The sequence below is a fragment of the Eubalaena glacialis genome, chromosome 16 (genome assembly GCF_028564815.1).
Source record: "Eubalaena glacialis isolate mEubGla1 chromosome 16, mEubGla1.1.hap2.+ XY, whole genome shotgun sequence".
NCBI lineage: Eukaryota > Metazoa > Chordata > Mammalia > Artiodactyla > Balaenidae > Eubalaena > Eubalaena glacialis.
Genome location: NC_083731.1, coordinates 82143840 through 82167975, shown reverse-complemented (window position 1 = coordinate 82167975; position 24136 = coordinate 82143840). Strand labels below are relative to the sequence as shown.

The 24136-nt window shown below is 40.5% G+C and overlaps 1 protein-coding gene across 1 annotated transcript in view; it reads left to right on the top strand.

The window, feature by feature from the left end:
- Nucleotides 1-24136, top strand: part of RXFP2 (relaxin family peptide receptor 2) — a 65279-nt gene that overhangs the window by 15777 nt on the left and 25366 nt on the right. Inside the window, exons 2-10 of the mRNA XM_061170929.1 lie at nucleotides 549-695; nucleotides 3405-3482; nucleotides 6920-7025; nucleotides 7837-7908; nucleotides 16313-16384; nucleotides 16965-17036; nucleotides 18635-18706; nucleotides 19776-19847; nucleotides 23059-23130. Of these exons, the coding sequence (XP_061026912.1) occupies nucleotides 549-695; nucleotides 3405-3482; nucleotides 6920-7025; nucleotides 7837-7908; nucleotides 16313-16384; nucleotides 16965-17036; nucleotides 18635-18706; nucleotides 19776-19847; nucleotides 23059-23130 (763 nt within the window). The remainder of the gene's footprint in view (nucleotides 1-548; nucleotides 696-3404; nucleotides 3483-6919; nucleotides 7026-7836; nucleotides 7909-16312; nucleotides 16385-16964; nucleotides 17037-18634; nucleotides 18707-19775; nucleotides 19848-23058; nucleotides 23131-24136) is intronic.

Sequence of the window (24136 nt, the reverse complement as noted above, 5' to 3'; positions counted from 1 at the left end):
CCACTGTGCAAACTACCTGGCACACAGTAAGCCCAATGAGTGTTAGATGTTATTACTCAGTATTATCTCTCCTTTTTCCAGTGCGGTTCTGGATTTCACTGTCATGCACACTTAAACTCTCCTTTTGCATGTGTATTTTCATTATGTCACCTCAAATCCTCCTTATAAAGGATTAATAAGTAAATAAATCCACCTATTTGGTCCTGTTAGCTCATGGTTTTACCTTTTTGTTTCCAGGAGTGAACAGGTCTTTAATTTCATACAAAAGTAGGACAATTGCTTTGGTTTTGTTTACCGTTGCCTTCCTGAAGCAAATTCAAAATGAGCCTTGATTCCACTCTTGGTATAACTGGTGTTTGGTATGATTGTGATTATTTTAAATGTTATAATTATGAACATTTTTCAGAGAAACTGTACACTAAGAATAACGCCAGACAAACTCAACTCATAGCGTTTTGTGAAAATTAAATGGGATAACACAAAAAGAGTTTGGCCATATTAACAATTTCTTCCCATTATGTAAGACTTCTATCCCCTCTTTCACATAGATTTTGCACTGACCGAAGGAAGTACAATCACTCCTTTGTGCCCAAAAGGATATTTTCCCTGTGGGAACCTGACCCAGTGCTTACCCCGTGCGTTTCACTGTGACGGCGTGGACGACTGCGGGAACGGAGCTGACGAGGAGAACTGTGGTGAGTCCTGGGCTCAGCTCCATACGGACACCACCCCTTGTGAACCTCCCAAAACTGTGGGTGGATCGAATGCTAATGGTGATGAAAAAGGGGAAAAGGGGATTTGGTATTCTATAGGGAATCCTGTTGTGACACAACTAATTGCTCCCCAATGGATTTGTGATAATTCCCAGAATTCTCATATATAGAGGTTGCTTAAATCAGAAATACAGTATTAGAAAAAGTTGTATTTGATTTAAAAATGAAATTATTTAAAGTTGTACTTGGATACCCATATTTTAATTTTAAATGGCTTACTATGACCACTTCCCTATGGCTTGGTAATTTGGTTCAGCTGAAGGAATATCCTTAAAGTGCAAATGGGCCTGCCTAGAGAATTAAGTTATTCAGTAGACCCATATCCAGTGCCCATTGTGTGCTCTCCAAGTCACCAGGACGCAGCAGGCTCAAGGGAGACAAGTGTCTTGCCCTTACGCGGTTCACAGGGACCATGTGAAGAAGGAGGACAGTAAACTTGTACATAAACAAATTAAATAATTTCAGAGAGTGATAAGTGCCATGAAGTATATAGAACAGGATAATGGGATAGAAAGTGAGTTGGGGGAAAGGCTACTTTAAAGATATAGCCAGAAAAACCCTCTCTGAGATGATGACATTTGAATTGAGAATGAAATGAAAAGAAGAAAGAAACCATGAAATATTCTGGCAAAGTTCCAGGCAAAGGAAACAGCAAATGCAAAGGCCCTGAGGCTGAATGAAACAAGACAATGTGTTTGTGGGAAGGAAAAGTCTGATTGGCTTGGGCGGAGTGAGCAAGGATAAAGAGGGTAAAGAGGTAACGGGTCAGATCACGAAAGGTCTTATAGGCCATTTTAGGTCTGTATATCAGGACTGTACGTGTCATCTAATCTAACATGTGTATTATTCTCTTGAAGAAACTGAAGCCAAGAGAGGTTGACATGTCTAGTTAGTCACAGAGTATATACACTAGAACCCAGGTCTCCTGAATCTGAATGAATCCTGTGTGTTTTATGCCACACAGAACTGCCACTCCTTGGCACTGCCCAGCTAGCAATCAGAGGCGACAGCAAAGTCCAGGAGTGCCAGTGCGCATCTCTAGAATCTGCTCTCCTGCCCCTGGGAACTCATGCATGCTCCCAGCACCGCTGCCTTCACCACCTGTGAATCACTCCTACTCAGCCTGTAGGGTGCAGTTTAGGTGTCCCCTCCTCCCCTGAGAAGCTTGGCTTTCCCAGCCATGCCTCCCCACCCTGAAGCTCTACCCCAGGTCTAGGACAAGCACCCTTTCTCTCTGTTGCCATAGCACCCTGGGTATACCCGGACGACCGTACTAAGGACTGCCTTGTCTTTACACTGTACTTCTCTCACTAGACATAAACTCCTTGAGGAGAGTTCTTATTTGTTTTGGTGTCACCAGATCCTAGAACAGTAGAGTACAATCAGTGCTCGTGGTGGGGCAGCTCTCTGGATGCCAATGGCAAGTCACTCAAATTCTTGGCCTTTCCTCTTCAGTGGAAATCTTAGACCATGCATGTTATCTACCTCATGAGGGTGTTAGGAACGCAAATTAAATAATTCATGTAAAGGCATCAAATAGAATAATTTTAAAAACCACTGAGGTTATCAGCAAGAAATAAAAATAAACTAAAATTTTCAGAGATCAAAGGGACCTGTGGGCAGTTATTTAAATTTACTTTTCTATTTGTATGAACTTCAGTATCATACATCATATTGTGTGTTTTGCCACTTTAATAGCTTATGCTAAAGTAATGATGCTTCAAAAATCAAGCCTTGGGCTTCCCTGGTGGCGCAGTGGTTGAGAATCTGCCTGCCAATGCAGGGCACACGGGTTCGAGCCCTGGTCTGGGAAGATCCCACGTGCCGCGGAGCATCTGGGCCCGTGAGCCACAACTACTGAGCCTGCGCGTCTGGAGCCTGTGCTCCGCAACGAGAGAGGCCGCGACAGTGAGAGGCCCGCGCACCGTGATGAAGAGTGGCCCCCGCTCGCCACAGCCAGAGAAAGCCCTCGCACAGAAGCGAAGACCCAACACAGCCAAAAATAAATAAATAAATAAATAAAATAAATTAAAAAAAAAAAAAAAAAAAAATCAAGCCTTCTTTTTTAAAAGAATACAATTTTATTGCAAAAAACGGAAAACTTGGCAAATAAGCAGATTGTATCATCTGACAAGTTGAGAAAATATTTTTCTCATCAGGACTAGACAGACTTTATTAAAAGGAACTTGGTTTTTTCCTTATTAAAAAGGTCAGGTGACATAAACTTTGTCAGAACTCATTAGATATATCAAGTATGTATCTACATACACGTGTGCATATGACAAAATAAAATTCAGATTATATTTTCTGCTGAGGACCTCAAAATTAAAATCAAACATTTAAAATGTCAGCATTAGAGACAGGTGATATTTTTCAAGATGGATACATGTATGGAAAATAATCATCTATTTTCATTATATATTTTATGATACACACATTTAAACTATTTGTAATTGCAGAAAAAGACAAGACTCCAGATGTTTGCCTACCTTTTTCTCCCTTGTTATCTTTCTATTACTTAAACAAATTTTTTTAATTGATTTCATGATCAAATTTTTATACTTTTGTTTTGTAATTTGATATTTTATTTCTAGAATAACTGACACATGTTCATCGCCGTGTGTTTCACAGGAGACACTAGTGGATGGGCGACTCTGTTTGGCACAGTCCATGGAGATGCTAATAATGTGGCATTAACACAGGAGTGCTGTAAGTAGTATTGGTCTGAAGACTCAGCCTCAGCTTTGCGAGCAACATTATTTATGGGGCATGGATTTATATGGGTAGTGTGATAAATTCCCTTTAGAGTTTCAATTTCAGTTCAATGTATTTCAGTGGTCAACTGGTCTATTATCTGCTCTTGGGACTGAAAAGATGGAAAGAAGAAAACAGCATGCTCCATTCATGCTCATTCTATGTATTAGCCTATGAGTGCAAGAATACATAGGTACTGAATACTTGTGACAAATAATAAAGATCTTACTCCCTTTGGTTACTTTCTTTAATAAAGATATTAAGCACCAACTACTTTCCAGGACCTATGTTAGGCACTGAGAGTGCAAGGATGACTAAGGTCCTCAAATACCTCACACTGTTGCAGGAAAGACAGACCCTTATAGAACCAGGAATGATACAATATTTGTGCGAAACTGAAGGAAGGACGTTTGCACAAGGGAATGTGGAAGCCCTCTGGGAGAAATGATGGCTGTGCCAGGGATGGGGAAAAATCCACAGACAAGGTGACATTGAGATGGACTTGGAAGTCCTTGGATGGAGGGAAGGGGAAGAGATGACAGGATGAGCAGGGGAGTTCAATCAGCAAAACAGTGGGGTCAGTCAGAGCCTGCTTCACATTCGTTCTAGTACACGAGGTGGAGGAGCAGGAGCTGGACCCAGAAGGGTGGAGCCAGCGCACAGAGGGTTTTGGGTGCACTCTCTGGAGTTTGGCCTCTATCCCAGAGATAGAATTATATCTCTCTGTATACACAGATTATATTATATGTTAATCTATTATTATATTACATATAATATGTATATACATAGATATGTAGGTGTATGTACAATTACAAGCATACATTAGTATGGATACGTAATATATGTATATAAAGTCCATATGTTAAATACTACACTACAGTATATTATGCACTTTATAATACCAGGTTATAATTACCACTTATTTTATACTTTATTATACACAAATATATCATACATAAAGTTAGAAATTGAAAGGAGTAAACTAAAAAGATTAAAAATAAATATAACTGAAAACTCTAACATTTTCTTCCGGAACCACAATGGGTCATCTTGTACACATGCCATGGTGGAGATCACTGCTGTATACAAGGGGCAGCCAACAAAGTTGTGAGCTTATTTCCATTTAGTGAAGAGGAAGATGAAGTGATAAGAAGTGTATGTGAAAATGATTCTTCTACCAGAATTTTAAAGAATGGGTCAGAACGGTGTTCTCAGCCTGAGACCGTTCTGCCCCTGGAGAGCATTTGGCAATGTCGGGAGACATTCTGGGTTGTCACAGCTGGAGAGGGGTGGGTGACTGCTGGCATCCAGCGGGCGGAGGCCTAGGATGCTGCTGAGCCTTCTACAGTGCACAGGTCAGCTCCTCACGCCAGAGAATGGTCCTGGTCCGACCCCGATGTCAACTTTGCCGAGGTTGAGGAGAAAGCTTGGTGAAAGAGACACTGGACGTTATGTTTCTTGCAATGCTCCAGGCTAATACTAAGAACCTGAGCCCAGAAAATACCTCTGGGAAGAGTGAGGTAGAGAGAGCTTCAAGAGGCACTTCAGAAGAAGCAGCCAGAGGTTGGGGTTTGACTGACCTGCAGGTGAGGGAGTTCCACTCACATTTCTGGTTTAGTCAACTGGCTCAGCTTGGAGTACACGAAATTCTCTTATTGGTAAATAAGAGCTTCCAATCCTAGGCTTTCAATCTAATAATGTAACCGCTATTTTCAATGTCAGTTAAACATTGAAGTAAACAATCTGGAGTTATCTTTAGGAAGTTGAGATGATGAGCATAAGCCTACGAACACCACAGAATATTTTCTAAACACTTATACACTAGAATGCATCTTTTGGATTAGGGAGGTACTCAATAAAAGTTTGTTGGATTTACTAAAATTTGGTGAAATTGATTTTAAAAATAAGGTTTGAATAAAAGTGATCTAAAAGAAGCAGAGCAATTAGAAAGAACTTATAATCAGATTTGAATAAATAATAAATATAAACATTTGAAAATAACTCTCACTTTTTTTAGCTCCTTCAAAAAAAATACCCACAGGATCAGAGGCAACATCAAATGCTCCATTAATATCATCCCCCAACTCTCTCTCTCTCTCTCACACGCACACACACAGACACACACACACACACACACAGTCATTGTTTTGCGGACCAACTTGGCCTGGTTTCTCCATAGATTTCTCATATGCCATTATTTTAACAATTAACATAATTAATAACTACATAATATGTAAATAAAAGAATTATGTGATAATGTTTATATATTATTAATATATTATGATAAATCTTACTAATTATGGTAATATGCCATTGTATTAATAATTATGTGAGTTCCTTCAAAGTAAATCCTAAAGTGTTTTTCTTCCTTCCGAATGCTTCAGATAGATGGATCTTTGGTCTTTTTCTGCTTTACAGTTTCTCTACAACTTTTACCTACCACGTTAACTTCATAGTGATGAAAAGCTAAGAGCCGGAATGATAGGGTGTCTGGGTTGGTTGATTTCACCAAGGCACAGTGGTGGCCACTGCCCAGCCTGCATCTCACTCTTGTCGCAGCTCTAAGAGAAGTTTGAAAGGGGGAAAATAATTGAGTTTAATTTTAACCAACAAGCATTTACTGAGCAACCTCTTTGTGCCATTCAATTAAATGGAATTGACTCAGTTATACCCATTAAAGATTTACTCAATCATACTCATGTTTTTCATTGAAAAGAACTTAATCTTGTTCACCATATGCTTTTATGCTATTTAAACATCTCTGTGGTTTCTTTCTAATCCCTTGTTAAATGCCTCTGAAATGACCACTGGAAGCTAGAACTGAGATGAATACCACATGAGTCTATATTTGTTTTTGGTTTTGTTTTTCATACTTTATTTATTTATTTTTGGCTGCGTTGGGTCTTCACTGCTGTGCACGGGCTTTCTCTAGTTGTGGTGAGCAGGGGCTACTCTGTTGCGGTGCACGGGCTTCTCATTGTGGTGGCTTCTCTTGTTGTGGAGCACGGGCTCTAGGCACGCGGGCTTCAGTAGGTGCAGCACGCAGGCTCACTAGTTGTGGCTCACGGGCTCTAGAGCGCAGACTCAGTAGTTGTGGCGCACAGGCTTAGTTGCTCCGCAGCATGTGGGATCTTCCCAGACCAGGGCTCGAACCCGTGTCCGCTGCATTAGCAGGTGGATTCTTAACCACTGCGCCACCAGGGAAGTCCCAAGTCTATATTTGACTGGGAGAAAATTGTTGTTTGCTTTTATTATGGGCCAGAATAAGTTCATTTAACAAGATGTGAATGTTATACATTCAATGGAAAAAGAACAATGCCAGTTACTAGAAATAAAGTCATAATTAAAGAGGTTTTTTTTCCTATTGAATCGTTACTCTTTTTGCCCCCTAGTTTTAAATCAGTACCCACAACGCTGTGACTGCAAAGAAACTGAGTTGGAATGTATAAATGCTGGCTTGAAGTCTGTGCCAACTGTTTCCAGCAATGTGACATTACTGTGAGTAAAATTCAAATCTTGATATTTGCTCCTAAAGTCACCTGAAAACCGTGTAGTCTAATCTAAACTCTCTTTGTTCTGTTTTATGCTACTTACATATTAGCAAAATCATAGAAAGTCCCTTTAAAACCACCAGCCATCAGAGAACTCTGCACGCTTCTTCTCCAGGGAAAAAATGTTTTAAACACTGTATGTTAGATTAGCCAGGTTATCGTTTAGCTCACAAACGTCTGTGGCCTGGAGTTATTTTCAGTTACTTTCCAATTCATGTATTATTACTAATATGCCAGTACTATACAAGTAAAAATAAAAATTTGAAAAAAAAGGAAAGGTACTCACTTATTCTATCTCATTTTAAGTAGTGGTAATTTGTCCAAGACTTTAAGGTATAAAAGATCCACAAAGCTAGCTGTGACATAATTGTGCAAGTTTTTCTGAACTCTGCATAGAAGTTTTGAGAGCCTCAGGAATTTGCCTGCAGACATATCATAATTTGGGCATGCATGAGTTGGTTAGGATTTTTGTTGTGTTTTGTTAAATTATCTAGAGAAGAAAAAGTTAAATCACCATAGATGTTCCAGTCTATTATATTGTACTAACTGTCTAACCTTGTCAAGTATTTGAAAACTGCTTTAATTTTGCTTTATGGACTTTTCATTCTCACATGAAAGTTTTTATTTATTATGGGCATTTTCAAATGTGTGTGAAGTAGTATGGAGCATCTTCAAATATTCTCAAGCATGCAGCTTCTAGGGAAGAGTTTGGTTGGTCATAAAATCCATAATAACGTTTTCTTTCCATGTTATTTTAGGTCTCTTAAGAAAAACAGTATTCACAGTCTTTCAGATAAAGTTTTCATCAAATACACAGAACTTAAAAAGATGTAAGTAGCTATTAATAGTGTTTTTATGGGAAAATCTATGGGATGTTTTGTTTAAGATGTTTTTAATCTAAGAGTAAAATGAAATATAAGGTTGATTACCTTTATCATTAAAGTTATTTTTCTAAATGTAATTAAGATTAGACAATAAAGCATTGAAAAGTATGCTTTCTTTCCATTTCATAATTTAAAATAACAACTGGTTTTACTTAAACTTTCCGTAGAGAGTTAAACTGGATTAAGCATCTCAGTAAGAAAATACATAGTTCCACGGTTTTACTCCAGATCATTTGGAAAATGACATTGCAGATTCAGAGGCACTAGATGCACTTTTTAACCTGGAAGAGTGTTAGCATAGACAATAACCATCGTTTAAAACATATAATGATAGGATATGGACTGTCTCGCAGGACAAAAAGAGCAAAAACACGATCTTGGTGAAATCGGTGATATTAGCATATCTGAGGAAAGAAAATAATAAATAGGACACGGTCAGCCATGAGAAACAAAGTGTCAGGATGCTTCCAGCATCATCAAAAAAAGAAAACCAGGATCTGAGAGATACAATCCCTAGAGATAGTCTCTGTTGGGGGGCAGGGATGGATTGTGCGTCTCCACCATTAGTCTCTGTTGGGGGGCAGGGATGGATTGTGCGTCTCCACCATTAGTCTCTGTTGGGGAGCAGGGATGGATTGTGCATCTCCACCCTAACTCCCATGAGCTTTATTGTGACACTGTTCATATCAAGATGGAGAATCTCTTTGCTTTGATTCCCTGCTCATCAATCAACCTTATGATGACTACATTAACTTCCTAAATTATTCATACTAAAGTATTTGGGAGGTTACCTTGGATGGGGAATAATAACATTCCAATTAGTGGAATGGAATACATCCTATTTAAATAAAGCAATTAGGACATTCCCTGGCAGTCCAGTGGTTAGGGCTCCACACTTCCACTGCAGGGGGCATGGGTTCGATCCCTGGTCGGGGAACTGAAATCCCATGTGCTGCATGATGTGGCCAATAAATAAATAGATAGATAGGTAGAGAGATAGATAGATAGATAAATAAATAAATAAAGCAATTAAATATTCAACCTCTTGAGAGTTTGGTTACTATGTGTCAGTCCCTCTGAGCCTGAGTCACTCTGGGATAATGGAGAGGTCAAGTTTCTGCGCTTGCCAAGATGATCATTAGACTAGATTAGAAAATTAGCAAGACAATGTTGTAAGGCCCCTAGATAGTACCATCATCTTACAATTTTGCCCTTTAACATTCAGAATAGAAGAGAAAGTTTCTAGAAATGTGATATATATTAAAATCAAGGATAAAAAATAATCTGATCCTTTGCTGTACTGGACAAACACATTTGGTTTGAAATGCCATCAACAGTTCTGTGCTGCTCATGAATTTAGGTACAGACTCCCTTATACAAGAAAGGAAGTCCCTGAAGGAAGTCCAGTAGTGAGGAAGAATCTTGTGTGAACACAGAGAATCATGCCTGTGTTTGATTGTAGCCTCTGTGATTCAGTGAGCTTCTTCCGCTCCATCCTGGAGAATGTGCTCATGTTGCTGTTGTCCCCTGGAGGAGCTATGCATTGCCTCTGGGGTTCCAGATTCCTCTAGAGAAGGAATCTTAACCCTACTGCTTCTGGTCTTACTGGAAATGCTTAGAATCACAGCCTGTTCATTTCTACGCATCAATATTGTCCTTGCACTCCCTGAATAATGCTGAAGGGAAGAAAACTAAAATAGCCTAGCAGAAAGGAAGGAAAAATATTCATGTTTTAGAGTAGCTGTTTAAAACTATTATCTAGAGTCATAGAAGTCTTATGAATTCCTAATTAAGTCTTCTCATTATTTACAAGGTAACTAAAGTCTGCAATAGTTAAATGACTTACCTAAGATCTACAACTAACTAGTAGAAGAGCTAGAATTACAGCCCATATCTTCTGATGCCCAGTGCAGTGTTTATTCTACAATAAACAGAAACCTAGAGATGGAAAGAAATTGCTCTAGCATCTAATTGAATCTTCTACCAACACATACTCTTCTGTCCCACGCAGGACTCCCTGCTATATCTTTTGCCCCCGAATTTGGGGAAAGCTGACTTCTGGGGAGGCAGAGGTATCACTAGAAGGTTAAGCAAGGAGATTTAAAATTAGACTTCGCAGGCCAAGTCCTTCCCTGGACTGCTGATTCATAGCTTTGTTCTGTGTCAATACTTCTCTCTCGGTATCTGTAGCCCACTGAAGGGAAGAATGTGGAAGCGCTATTGATAATACAGGCCTCAATTTTCCCTAGTGAAAAAAAGTAGAGATTTTTTTTCCCACCAGATTGCCCAGATCAGCTGGAAATTTCTCCAATTAAACGTTTAATTTCTCCTAAGTCTGAGAAAACTTAGGTACCACATCATAACCTGAATATCACTCAGCAGGGGTTCTCTTAATGCAAGGTGTTATTTGATGCTTTCGAGGCAATTTGATTCTCCCAGAGACTCAGAGAGAAAAAAATTATAAGACTCTTATCAATAAACATTCACCAAGTGTCTCTTACATGCAAGGCACATCAAGGGAGATTAAACACAATTTCTTACATTCATCTATCACTTTTTTTTTTTTTAAAGTCTTTTGATGCTTTCAGCTTTTTTTTTAAATTTTTTTTTATTTTTTTATTTTTTTATGGCTGTGTTGGGTCTTCGTTTCTGTGCGAGGGCTTTCTCTAGTTGTGGCAAGTGGGGACCATTCTTCATCGCGGTGCGCGGGCCTCTCACTATCACGGCCTCTCTTGTTGCGGAGCACAGGCTCCAGACGTGCAGGCTCAGTAATTGTGGCTCACGGGCCCAGTTGCTCCGTGGCATGTGGGATCTTCCCAGACCAGGGCTTGAACCCGTGTCCCCTGCATTGGCAGGCGGATTCTCAACCACTGCACCACCAGGGAAGCCCCCTCATCTATCACTTTTTAAAGTTGACAAAGACTTCCAACATTTGGAATTCTCATTTGGACTTTGATCCTCAAAGTCTGTGAGGTAGGGCAGACAGCATCAGATTCCTTTCAGGAATGAGGAAGCCATCCTTGGAGAAGAAAGGTTGTTTGTCCAAAGTCAGCCAGCTGACAAGTGTTAGAACTTGGCTTCAAAGCCAAACCTCTGACTATAGTCCTCTGGAAGTCCACCCACATGGGCCAATCTCAGAATATTGTTACCATCGATGAAAGTGTCCAGAAAACAAATTTTGGTTTCAAAATAACCGAAGTTCTTTATAAACATTATTCAAATATGCTAAAGCAGCTCATAAGCTCAGCGACTCTTCTTTAAATCTCCTTCCCCTCCCCCATCCCCTTTTCATACCACTCAGCTCCTCCTGCCACTCTCCAAAACTCGCAGAAAAATCTCCCCAGTCTCAGACAAGCCCTTGTCCTGTCCTGTCCCTTTTCTTCCTGATCCTGCATTACAACAGTCCGAACAACCAATGTAGCAAAACACAAACCATCCCCAGGAAAGGGTGTCAGGGGAAGGAAGAAACTAGATGGACAACCCCAGAACTCTTGGTAGAGACAGCAGGAGGGTAAAAGCTGGCCAAGCCCACATGTTCGTTCATTCTTTCAACAAATATTTATTGATACCTATGAGGTGTCAAGGATATAGCGGTAAACAACACATATGAAAAGCCCTCTCCTCAAGGAGCTCAACTTCCAATGCAGAAAGATAAAAATGCGTAGTGTGTTAGATAGTGATTACGGGGAAAAAAAATAAACCAGGAAGGGAATTAGGAGGTGCTGAGGGAAAGGAATTTCAAATGATATGCTAGTAAACTGTCCTGTCACATAACTCTACTACTGCCCCAAACACCTCTAAAGCTCCCCATGATTCTGAGCGTTACCCCATGAGACGGATCAGAACACACCCAATAAGTCTTCTCTGTAACTCCTCTGATATTCAAAGCTGGCCATTATCACCATGCCCCTCACCACAGGTTTCTCCCCACGCAGCCTCGAATCCTTAACTTCTTCCCCAAAGGGCCTGGTTTCAAATCTGTTTGTCACTCTGTATATGGTCACCTACATATTCCTTACGTGTGGTATCTAGAATAAATGTAATATTATCACTTGTATGACACATACAAGGGCAGAACAGGGGGAAGCTAGCAACCCTTCCTTTCTAAACTCCTTATGCCCTAAGGTTACATTTGTTCTTTTTGTGGCTACTTCATACTCTTAACTCCTAGTGATTGTGTCTCTAAAAGCCCTCATCCTGTACCATATGCATAACTGACAAGTGACAGCTTCTCCATCCTGTACTTGTGTGCTTAGCACCTGAGAGCTAGTTGTGGCACTTCAGATTTATCCCTATTCGGTTTCACCCTGTTAGATTCAGCTTTTCTTACCAGACTGGGAAGATCTTTTTGGCTCATCCAACAGATTCACTCTTCATCCCAGCACTCTGTTATCTGAAAATAAGATGAGCCATCGTCACCTAAGTCATGGAGCAGAATATTGATCAGGACAGTGCCAGTGTTCTTTATTTTGTCTGTAAAAGCATCATAAAACCACTTAATCAATGCCCGGGAGACATATAAGCAAAGTCGACCGCACATTTTTATCTGATCAGTCTTTAAATGAAGAAAATCAGGTTGGTCTGACGTGCCCTGTTTTTCGTGAACTGCCCTGTTCTCTTTGAGGTGCTCACAAAGCAGCATCACAATATCCTGTCCTACAATCTCGCCCAGAACCAACTTCAAGCTCATCCAACTATAGCTTGTGAAATCTACTTACCTTTTGGAAAATCAAAAGGGCATTTGCCATCTTTAATTTTCCAGCTGCTGTTCCTTTTTCCAGATTCCATTGATCACGACTGAGTGTACGCATTTTCAGTGTTTCTCAGTTTCTAGGAGAAATTGTCCAAACCAGAGGCTTTAACTCATTTTGATTAACTTATTCTACCATTTTGGGCTTTCACTGCCACAACGCTGTATCCTATTTATTCACTTCAGTCCTGAGATCACTTTCATTGACCAAGAAGACAAGAACAATGTAGGAGTTGAGAATTTATATTTTTCTGTTATTTCATGATAATATAAAACATGTCCCATACAGCAGGCTTGGGCTTTTCCTTAACATTTTCTTGTTTCCAAAATGTAACTAGAAATTCATTTCTACTGCCCATTGTATTCTTCGCTGTCTGAGTTTTGAACATGTCTTAGGTCATTCTTTCAATTATGATTCCATTTTGTGAACCCCTCACCTTCGTCCTTGGACTCTGAAGAAACCCCTCATGACCATCCTACCCTCTTCCTGAACTGGATGGTCCTCTGGCTCTCTCCTAGTACCATGTACCGCCACTGCCAGCACCCCTCATTGTCACATACACTGAAACATAGATGAGGATCAGTGTGTATTTTGTTGAAGGAATGATGTGTAGGACTAACACACAGGGCTAAAGAGAAGGTGGGGAGCATCTTCAGCAAGGAGGACCAAAAAAGCATAAGCAGAAACACTCAAAGGATGTTAGGAAGAGAGTGACCAGGGAAGTTTGTCTAAAGGAGAAGAGTTCCCACAGGAATGATGGAGTGTATGCTGGAGAGGTCATTGAATCATGATTGTAGGGCCTTTGAACGCTAGGCTAGATCATCTGGGCTTTATTCTGTTTGACCAGGGAAAAGACATGCATGAATATGTGTTTTAGATTGTCTTGAGCTTATAAAGTTGATATGCATCTTTAAGTCGTATTGGGATATATCCTAAGGGATCACCCAGTTTAACGTCAAGTGCGTCTCCGGTCTTGCATGCTCTAAATATTCACAGTGAAATTAAGGTCATTTAGGCATCCAGAAAAAGAAATTCCTAAGTCAAAATAAAATGTTAATTGCTAGATGAACAAATGTCACTTATCTGAATGCTTTTACTAGCGATCAGTTTATTCTTTTTAATATTCTTTTAAACTTTCTAACATTAGGGGGTAAGAAGCAATTTAAGATGATCTTTGAGAGAAAGAAATAAAATACAATTTATAAGCTTGACAGTAATACTTCATCACTGCTACCACGGAAACCAACAGCAGTTCCTCTCCTCACTGTGACATAAATTTTATATAAATTAGGAATTCCTTCTTAAACTGGGTTCTTGTTCAGCGCAATCATTGGCAACAAAATGTAATTCAAGGAGTCTGCCTGGCTCATGAATACAGAATGTTGCATTAAAAAAATAGTCTATAAACATGCATGCCATTAAAGCATTTATTTGCTTTAGTTTCAGGTACATAAATTCCTGGCGTTTCTGCTTGAAAAGTCCTGACAGCTGAAACAGCAGGAATTCATGAACCAGTAAGTTATTCTTAGAAAAACCATTCAGTGTAAAGTATATCAAACGGGCTCATATCTCAGCTGTGAAGAAAAAGAGGACACCACTTGCCAAATTGTCATGTTTCCAAATTTCCCCTCATATTCACCAAGCTACTATTCTGTAAAGAAGAAAGCAGATACTGAAGGATCAAGTTAAAAAATTCAGCAGCCTAAGTCTGAGACGAGAGACATGGGACTCTAGTTCTCCGTGGGGTGCCAGCAAACTGGCTAAATAGAAGACTAGAGCTTCTTTATTATTTAAGAAGTTGGAGTCTTAACTGGTGTCAGTGAAGGCAGATAGACTGAACATATCAGGTGAGTCGTGCAGATCAAAAGCACAAGGTCAAATTCACAATTTATGACTGCCCCCATCTCTTCAAGATTGACAACGTGTAGGTAAAATGTGCAGTGCACTTTTGACTTAATTATCTTAAATGAAATGTAAATAACACTAGTTAGGTAGTAAATTTTATATTTAAGAGGAACTTCAAATACGTAGATTATGGTGTTATATTCTTTTTCTATTTTCATTTGCTATTGTAATATAATTCACCATATTAACTTTCATTACATCACTCTAAGGGCTCTGAAAATGCTAAAACAGATATTGATCTGTATGGGTTCGTTCTATGCATAGCAGAACTTTAAAGCAAAAGCAGAATTTATGCTACAATGTGAAGCATCTCCTTACAGACATGTTGCAGCAGGGAGAGGGGGGTGGAATGGCACGAGTTCTTACAGGGTTTCAAGTTTACTTTGTAGGATTGAAATTGTTGCTTTGTGTGTCACTACAGTTGTAATGCATGTGCTCTGTAGTACGCAGCTTTTCCACATGGTGGTACACAGAGAAAATGACAATATTTGTTCAATATTTGGGATAAAAGATGGGTTTGTTAATAACTGGAAGCTAATCTTGGCTTTACTTTGCCACCTTGAGGGCTGAGGACATCAGTATCCCAGCACACCTACAACGCAGTCATGACTCAAAGGCTGGGAAGCTTCACTGGGAGTAACTGTGGTGTAACAAAATTCAGAGTACAGCCAGATGCCGAACAAGCAAAAGATCTACCAATAGTTTTGCAGTGAAGTATCATAACAATGAGAAAGTGTAAAATATTTTAGGAAGCAGGAATTCCCTGGCGGTCCAGTGGTTAGGACTCTGCACTTCCACTGCAGGGGGCATGGGTTCAGTCCCTGGTTGGGGAAACTAAGATCCCACAAGCCACGTGGCCAAAAACAAAACAAATCAAAACAAAACTTTAGGACCCAAATCAAATCAAAATAAGAGATAGGGAAGCCACTCAGAAGATTATGTAGACGTTAGTTACTATTAATAGCGTGAATATTTCCTGCCTAAAGTTCTTTAGAAAATATGAAATCAAGGCTAACCCCCCATTGTATTAATATAATGAGCATAGGAAATGGAAGTTGTTTACTTAGATACTCCTGAAAGTGCTATTATTGAATCCATACACTCTTGCTAGATTGCTTCAGCGGTTAAGTAGCTCATGGCCCTGTGAGCTGAAGTTGGTACACTGGCCCCAGTTCAGCCACTGATGCCATTTGTGACCTTGAGCCCCTCTCTAACTAGCTGCATCCTCCTCACTCTGCATCTTGAAACAGAACGAGACTTGCCGTCACCTCGTTTCATGGGAATAGAATGAAGAGAATTGAGGAGTTGAAGGTGGAACCCTGTACTGAAAGAGCAAGAAAGCTCAGCAGTGAGAGCCTGGCTAGTCTCACATGGTGGGCAACTCCTGCATGTCAGAGGAGGAAGGCCACCAGAGTGCCAGTTTGCAGAAATACGACTAGTTCTGTCCCCACACACAGCATACTGGACCTCAGTGGTTCAAGTCAGAGATGTCGGGGTCTCATTGCACGGGCGCTATCAGGACAGCAGACACAGCTAGGCTCACAGCCTTCTCTCATTGGCAATGCTTCTACCTCCCAACATGAGAATAAGACAGGATTTTATGAGCCAGGAGCACAAATTGTCTTTAGGTGAAGAAACAACCTAACAAATACATGAACCATAATCACATGACTCTTCTGTCTTATTCCTACCAGATTCCTTCAGCATAATTGTATTAGACATATATCCAGGAAAGCATTCTTTGGATTACATAATCTGCAAATACTGTGAGTAACTTCTTTATAATTATGAGTACAATTTTAAGTAACAATTAAAAGGGTAGAATGAATGGTACTTTTTTAAAGGCTCGACTTTGGATATAGAGAAATGGGAGAAATAAGTTTTCACAAAGTACAGTGTAATTAGTTATTACACTGAAAGAACTGCTAAAAAATTCCAGGTTTTACCAGAAGACAGGTATAAAGGCTCTCTTTAATCTTGTCTCCTCAAGTTTGGGTCATTTCCACAAATAGAAAATATATAACTTACCTATACACTTTCTTAAAATGTTAGTCTACTAAGGATGTGACCAAAAGGAGAAAAGCAAAAATCACCTCACATATTTATTCTACCGTTACACTCTAACATAATATAATGTCCTAATACATTATTTTTGGCCACTTTCCTGGTCCTGGCCCTGGTGCTTGTTACACTGGGCTTTTGGTTATCTGTATCTCCTGCCTGTTCTTTGATTTTCTGGCCCCTGCTCATCCAGTAGAGTGCTTTCAGAAACAGATGTCCAGTAATTATATGTGACTAAAGTGGAGTATTAAGTTTGCCTAATTTACTCACCCGTGCTATTTGTAGATATCTCAACCACAACTGCATTACAACTCTCAGACCTGGAGTATTCAAAGACTTACATCATCTAACTTGGCTGTAAGTATTCTAGCTTTTCCTTCCCTCAGATCACAGTCCTAATGATACTCATCAAGGCTCATCGTTTCCATCTATGTATGTATCTTGTTTATTATACTTATTTTTCTGCTTGTCACATAATCTGGAGCATGTTACCCAAGCACTTCAGATAATGGCATGCCAAATAGTGGTTGTGTGAAGAGAAATCAGTGCTATGTTTTTTCAGGTGGCCTCTGCGCCCAGAAGTCGGCTTGCTAAGTCATCCATCCACCTGGTGTTTACCTATAGCTGGGTGTCTCAGCCCAGCTCTACTGGCATTTTGGCCCAGATAATTCTTTGATTGTGGTGGGGGGCGTGCATTTTAGGATGTTTAGTGCCATCTGTGGCCTCTACCCCACTAGATGCCAACAGTACTCGTTCTCAGAGTTGCAACAATCAAAAATGTCTCCAGACAATCCCAAATATCCCTTGGGGGAAAGAGTGCCCTCTGTTGAAAACCACAGACCTAGAAAGTAAGCAAGATAAGACCTTTTTCGATTTCCAGAGAATTCATAGAAAAGACTGAAAATATGTGAGCTTGTTGTGTTTCATCACTTATCAAGCTGAGCCACCAGCTCCATCCTAAGGAGTCTCACATCAGAGGTCTGTGTTTTCATCAGGAAAAATGAACAAAGGGCAGTTAGAAGGCTGTGTCAGTTTCCCCATTTTCTGTAGGTCAGCCTGGTCTAGTGGAAAAAGCCAGGACTTCAGCTTCATCCAGATCCTTGTGTATGCCATGGCCCCATGCTTAATGTTCCAGGCAATTTTCTTGATCTTCCTAGGCCTCTTTTTCCTCATCTTTAAACTGTAATCATAATTCCTTTTTTCTAAGAGGGATGTTGTGAGAATTAAATCATATAACATATATAAAGTGTCACATGCAGAATGCCTGGCATATAGTAGGTGCTCAGAAGCCCCCTTCTCCATATCCTACCCTCAGGTACCTCTGAAAGTAAGAGGAAATGGTACCTGGCTTCAAAGGCAACGAGAGAAAAGAAGGCATATTTCCTCTTATCTATTTTTTTCTAGGAAAATACCATATAGAATTAGAAACAGTGATTTGAATTTGTAAATCTTTTCACTCTTTCACCCTCAAAACTTCTAATAAGTTTGTTTGCATAGGCCCCACTAATTACATCATTTAAACACTGTGAGACCAAGGAACCATTTGTGATTTCCTAAGAATTATTTTTCATTCATTTTTCATTCAGTCAATCAGTAGGTCAAAGCATTTATGGAGCCCATAATCAGCCAATAGCTAAGTGCAGCTTGTCTGGACCCAGGAACCCAGAGGTGAAGGTTCTTAAGTCCAAAGGGAGGTGGATACAGGGAGCACAGACCATCGGGATGGACTTGATAAATCCTGGGATGGGGATTATGGGGGTTTGGAGGAAAGTGCTGCTCCAGCCACGGGGTGAAGTAAAAGCTCTCTGGGAAGAGCCCTGAGCCAAGTGTGGACAGACAGGAAGGAGGAGAGCAGGTGTTGGGGGGAGACAGGATTGACACGGCCTTTTATTTCTTCCTGGTTTAATTTCGCAAATGTATGTAACATTGGAAATGTTTGTGATACGTTTTGTCAGAATTCTAGATGACAATCCCATAACCAGAATTTCACAGCGGTTGTTTACTGGATTAAATTCCTTGTTTTTCCTGTAAGTATTCATCTACCTTTCAATCCGTCTGTCTATAAATTGCAATGACGTCTAAAACTAGCTTACAAAAAGAGCTTTAGGAAAATCAAGCCCCCTACAATGTATATTAGTCAAAACCTTCCCTGTATTTCAAGCCACAGTTACTATTGCTACTTCCTATCCATGGCTCATGGTATATTTGAAGCCGACTAGTTCAATTCCTTTTGATCTCCTTTAATTCCCTTTAGTCCTAAGGCATGTTCTGTTTTGGTTTTTTAAGGCATGTTTTTATTTGCAGTGGTTCACCGAAGATAGTATTCATTTTCATCTCCTTACTACATTTAAATTTGTTAGAGTCTTCCAGGAGTTCAGCTCCAACTGCATTTTTAACAAAGGAAAATGTGCCTTTGTCCAGCAAGAGTAACTGAAAATTCCAAAATCTTTGTCTTAGCAACTAAGCTTTTCTCATAATTACATTTGCAGTGTTTATTAATATACTGGGATGATTTATCAGCAGGGGATTATTATGTTCCTTTACAGTTGATCATATAGCATCATTAATTTTCCATTTGTGAAAAGGGACCACAATATCATAAATTAATCATGCAGCTTAACATGCTCATGAGTTGTTTTCTTCCCCAAATGCCCCCCACTATCACTTCTTGGATTTAATGCAGTTTCCAGTGTGGCCTTTTAATATTGTAAATGATTAACATTTCTCTTAAAATGAAATTTTGGATGTATGATGCTGGAAATGATTGCAAATTTGAAGTTTACAAGGAAAATTACCATGAACTTCAAAATTATTACCCAGTATATACTTCTGTTTCATCTCATAAAGTCAAACTGTTTCATATTTATTCCTAGGTTATGTATCACACTTATGCATTCATAGTTTCTCTGACATCTACTCCCTTATCCATGCCACACACATATCTAGAGACCATTTTGAAGAGGTAGTTATGTTTATATTCTTCATCCTAATATATTGATTTTAGCATACAAGTTCCCAAACTGTGGAAATAGTAAAAATACTGTTCTTAAAGTGGCATATCATTTCGTTTCTAATTAATCTCTTCTTTGTGTAAAGGTCTATGGTGAATAACTACTTAGAAGCCCTTCCCAAGCAGATGTGTGCCCAAATGCCTCAACTCAGCTGGATGTGAGTATGCACTTAGCAGCTAATTTGTTATTCGCCCAGATTCAGGAAACTAGCCCTGAAGTTAATTCACAGTTACACAAAAAGCTCATCTCTGCTTTTCTTTCTAAAACCAAAATCTGATCATGTCACTTCCTGGTTTAAACATCTTTTGGGAATCCCCACGGGTGTGAGGGTAAAGTTCAAGCCTCCCAGTTTAGCACCAGAGACCCGTTGTCCTCTATCCCTTACTGCACCTGGTCTCTTTGCCAGCCCCTTCTCCTCTTGTGCCTTCCTTTCAGATACACCGAACTACTGCTCCTTCAGTCAGTTCCCTGAACACATGTTGTTCCTTCAACTTGAAAGGTCTTGCTTCTTCATTCTCCGACATTTCCTTCAAAAGTCAATTTAAGTGTCACCTTCAGGAAGCCGTCTCTGACACACCCACCAGTTCAGTGGTTGCCTCTGTGCCCCGATTACGACAGGAGAGCCTCCACCACGCCTCCCCTCCTCCCACTGCACCGCTGTCTCAGGGCACTGTCATCATAGAACCATCTGTTTACTTGTTTATCCCCTACCATTCAGTAAATTCTGTGATTTTATACCCAGCACAAGGATCAGCACATAATAGTGCTCAAAAAAAACTCTGCAAATGAACGTGCTAAACCATTTCCACTCCTTGGTAGCTTTCGACCAATACACATTTAAACCATTTGGTTTCACTACCACTACCCACCATTCCACCATGTTCATATTCACGGTCTCCTGAGACAGGCAGGATTGGCACAGGAGCGACTTCCTGTCCTGGGAAAATGCCAGTTGTACTGTCCCCCCAGAACTCTCCCCATTGTCAAATCAGGGGACTCAATACCCATAATATGATAAAATTTTAGTACCTCAGCTTTGGATCCTCTCTGAACTAGCCTCACTTGTTACAACACTATTAGGTGACCTTGTGTTTATTTACTGACTTAAAAAAATTATTTACATACCTGTTATCAAAAGGCTTTTAAGGCAATGGGGCTCTCACGTAAGTGTGCTAAATGTTAAAAATGGGAGTGATGGGACTTCCCTGGCAGTCCAGTGGTTTAGACTCCATGCTCCCAATGCAGGGGGCACGGGTTTGATCCCTGGTCAGAAAACTAAGATCCCACATGCCGTGCAGAGCTGCCTTAAAAAAACAAAGCGGGGGGGGGGGGGGAATTGATGATCTGAAAAACATGAGAATAAAACTCATTAATAATAGATGGGGGCTTCCCTGGTGGCGCAGTGGTTGAGAATCTGCCTGCCAATGCAGGGGACACGGGTTCGAGCCCCGGTCTGGGAAGATCCCACATGCCGCGGAGCAACTGGGCCCGTGAGCCACAACTACTGAGCCTGCGCGTCTGGAGCCTGTGCTCCGCAACAAGAGAGGCCGCGATAGTGAGAGGCCCGCGCACCGCGATGAAGAGTGGCCCCCGCTTACCACAACTAGAGAAAGCCCTCGCACAGAAACGAAGACCCAACACAGCAAAAAATAAATAAATAAATTAATTAATTAATTAAAAAAATTAAGAATAGGTGGAAAATACTTAGAAGCTAAGCAAGTACATCCACACAATGGGAAAGCAACATGAAGGAGTAACGTTAACAGAAAAATATCAGGCCTCCAGCCTGTACCCACCCCGTCCCCAAAATGGGCATCAGCAACAAGCAGGAGACCAGGAAGCAACATCCAAGCCCCGGGTTCTGGGGACACTCATTTTCACTCTAGGCTCCCACAGACACGAGGCAAAAAATAGACACTCAGTGAAAAGATGTCGTTAGCAAGATTGGCTGATCACAAATGAGAGCTGAGAGGTCAGACCCAAATCGCCCCAGTTCAAAGGCAGAAAAAACCCACCTTGGCCATGCTTCTCCTCCCTCACTTGCTATCAGCTAGGACTGTTGCTCACAACTGCAAAGTGTTATGAGATGTAAAAACATTTTCCCTATTCTACTGAACAATATTTGGACTTTCAAGGGACTACACCGTTTATTATTTGCAATTGCTGTATTTTAAGAGTGAAAAAAACAGTTGAGTTCCTGCAAGACCTCCAAGATGGCTTTAAAATAGGATTTTAAAGGCAATGACAAAGGAACTGGTGATTTTAACGTGAACGTGAGAAAGGTTCAGAGGCAGCAAAACAGCTATTGTACGGGAAGCCTGTAGGAAGCCAGCGGTAAACGGAATGAGGAGAGTTGGCAGCAGAGCCGATCGTCTCCTTCCTTGGCGCTGCTGGAAGCGGCCATGTCAGAGTGTTCCCGAGGTTGTTCCCTGACGGTGCGGGTGCTGCTGTCCTAAGGTTCACCTTGGCGGAACGTCATCTCTCCACCAGTGCTTCTCCAGCGTCAGCGTACAGCGCAAGCAGCGCAAAGACTTAGGACAGCCCGCTGGACCTCAGTCCTAGCGTTTCTGATTCAGTGGGTCTGGGGTGGAGCCTGGGGACCTGCATTTTAACAAGTTCCCAGGTGATGCTGGGACCGGGACCCTCGGAGGAGCACTGCAGTCAGCATCAGCAGCATGGCAGGAGGTAGAAAGAGCAGGCACTTCCCTTCACACAGCTCGGGGCTCGCCGTCCTGACTCTGGCATCCAGTAGTCGGTAGATAGTTTGGCCTGAGTTTCTCCTTCAGCAAAACAGAGACACAAATATCTACCTGACCCTGGGGGAGGGGAGGGGAGGGGAGACTATAGCGATGTACGATGCCATGACTAAGTGTCTAGGCATTAGCTTCAGATGGATCGGAGTTAGAAGGTCAGTTCTACCCCTCAGTAGCTGTGTGACGAGAAGAAAAGTGAATTTCCAAGATCCTCAGATTCCTCATATGTTCAATGGGAGGTAATAATGCCAACTTTGTAGGAGTGTGTATTATGCACTCAGAACAGTACCTGACACTATAAAAGCCCAGTAAATGGGAGTTACTGTTATTACTGTACAAATTTTATGCTAATTAATAGCATGGTGTCCGGCACAGAGACACATTCACTAAATGGCGGGCTGCCCTTTCGCTCAATTTTATTAAGTTCTAACACTAATTAGAAGGGGGAAAAGATACAAAATATTAATTATACTGACCCTGCAATAAGTAGGAGGAAAGCCTAAAAATTGGAATGAAGTAAAAATAAAGTTCAGAACTGTTATATCACCAAAAACTGCCTTTAGACATATGATTTGTGGAAAAACATTAAAAATAGTTTTTCTCCATGCCTTTTAGGGATTTGGAAGGCAATGGAATAAAATACCTTACGAATTCCACCTTTCTGTCGTGCAATTCACTCACAGTGCTGTAAGTATACAATGTAATTCAGTAAATGAGGGGAAACCCAGTAGCTTTGGAAATCGAAAGGAAATGTTGGCAAGGAATTTTAAAGTATGTTTTGTTTACAGCCTTGGTCTGAAACTGCAGTACTAGAAAATGTACACATGGATCTATTGACTTGGATGGTAGGGCCAAGCCTTATGTTTAGCTGCCAACCATTTAAGCCTCCTTCTTTCTGAGGGCAGTCATCATTTCTGTGCACTCTCTCTGCTGAACTGGTACCTAACCCCACGGTCAACAAGGAAATGAGATAATGTATGTGAAAGTGGTTACTGCTAATGACACTTATCACTTGATGTCTCTCTCTTTAAAGAAAACAAAATTTTATTCTAAAGAGAAGAACCTCTAATGTATTCTGATTGGCCAAAGATTCTGACTGGTGATTCTGATTGCCGACTGTGTTTTTTATGGGGGCAGGAAGGCAGATGGATCGGTTAATTGGCACATTTGCACTGGTAAGCTTAAAAACACAAGAATGTGCTTTTGTTTTAATCATAGTTCTCCATATATAGTAAGTACTTAGTAATGTTTGTTGCTTGGATGGGTGGTTGGGAAAGAAAAATCAGAGCATATCCATTTGTAGTAATCTAACCACTTTTCTCCAACAGACTAAGAGATAAGGCTGTTGCCAGGTTGCAGATTTATCAATCAGATTGAAGATTAGCATATTTAGTAAGAAAAGAGGCTATCCCACATAGGAGATGCAAAGAGTTTATTCTTTGTCTTATAGATAATGAGAGAGAACACTGGAAGATAAACAAATACCATCCACGCCTCCTGTTTTATAACACCATGTAGCTTTTGAATCACCTTCATACTCTATATCTCATTTGTTTACACCCCTGTAAGGTAGTTAGCTGACGACCCCCTCTTTTTTGCCGTTTGTCCTGGAGGATTCCATTTCTAGACAGAGGAAATGTAAAATCACTGTTCCCCCACCAAATTTAAAATTTGTTTGTGGCCCAAATGGGGT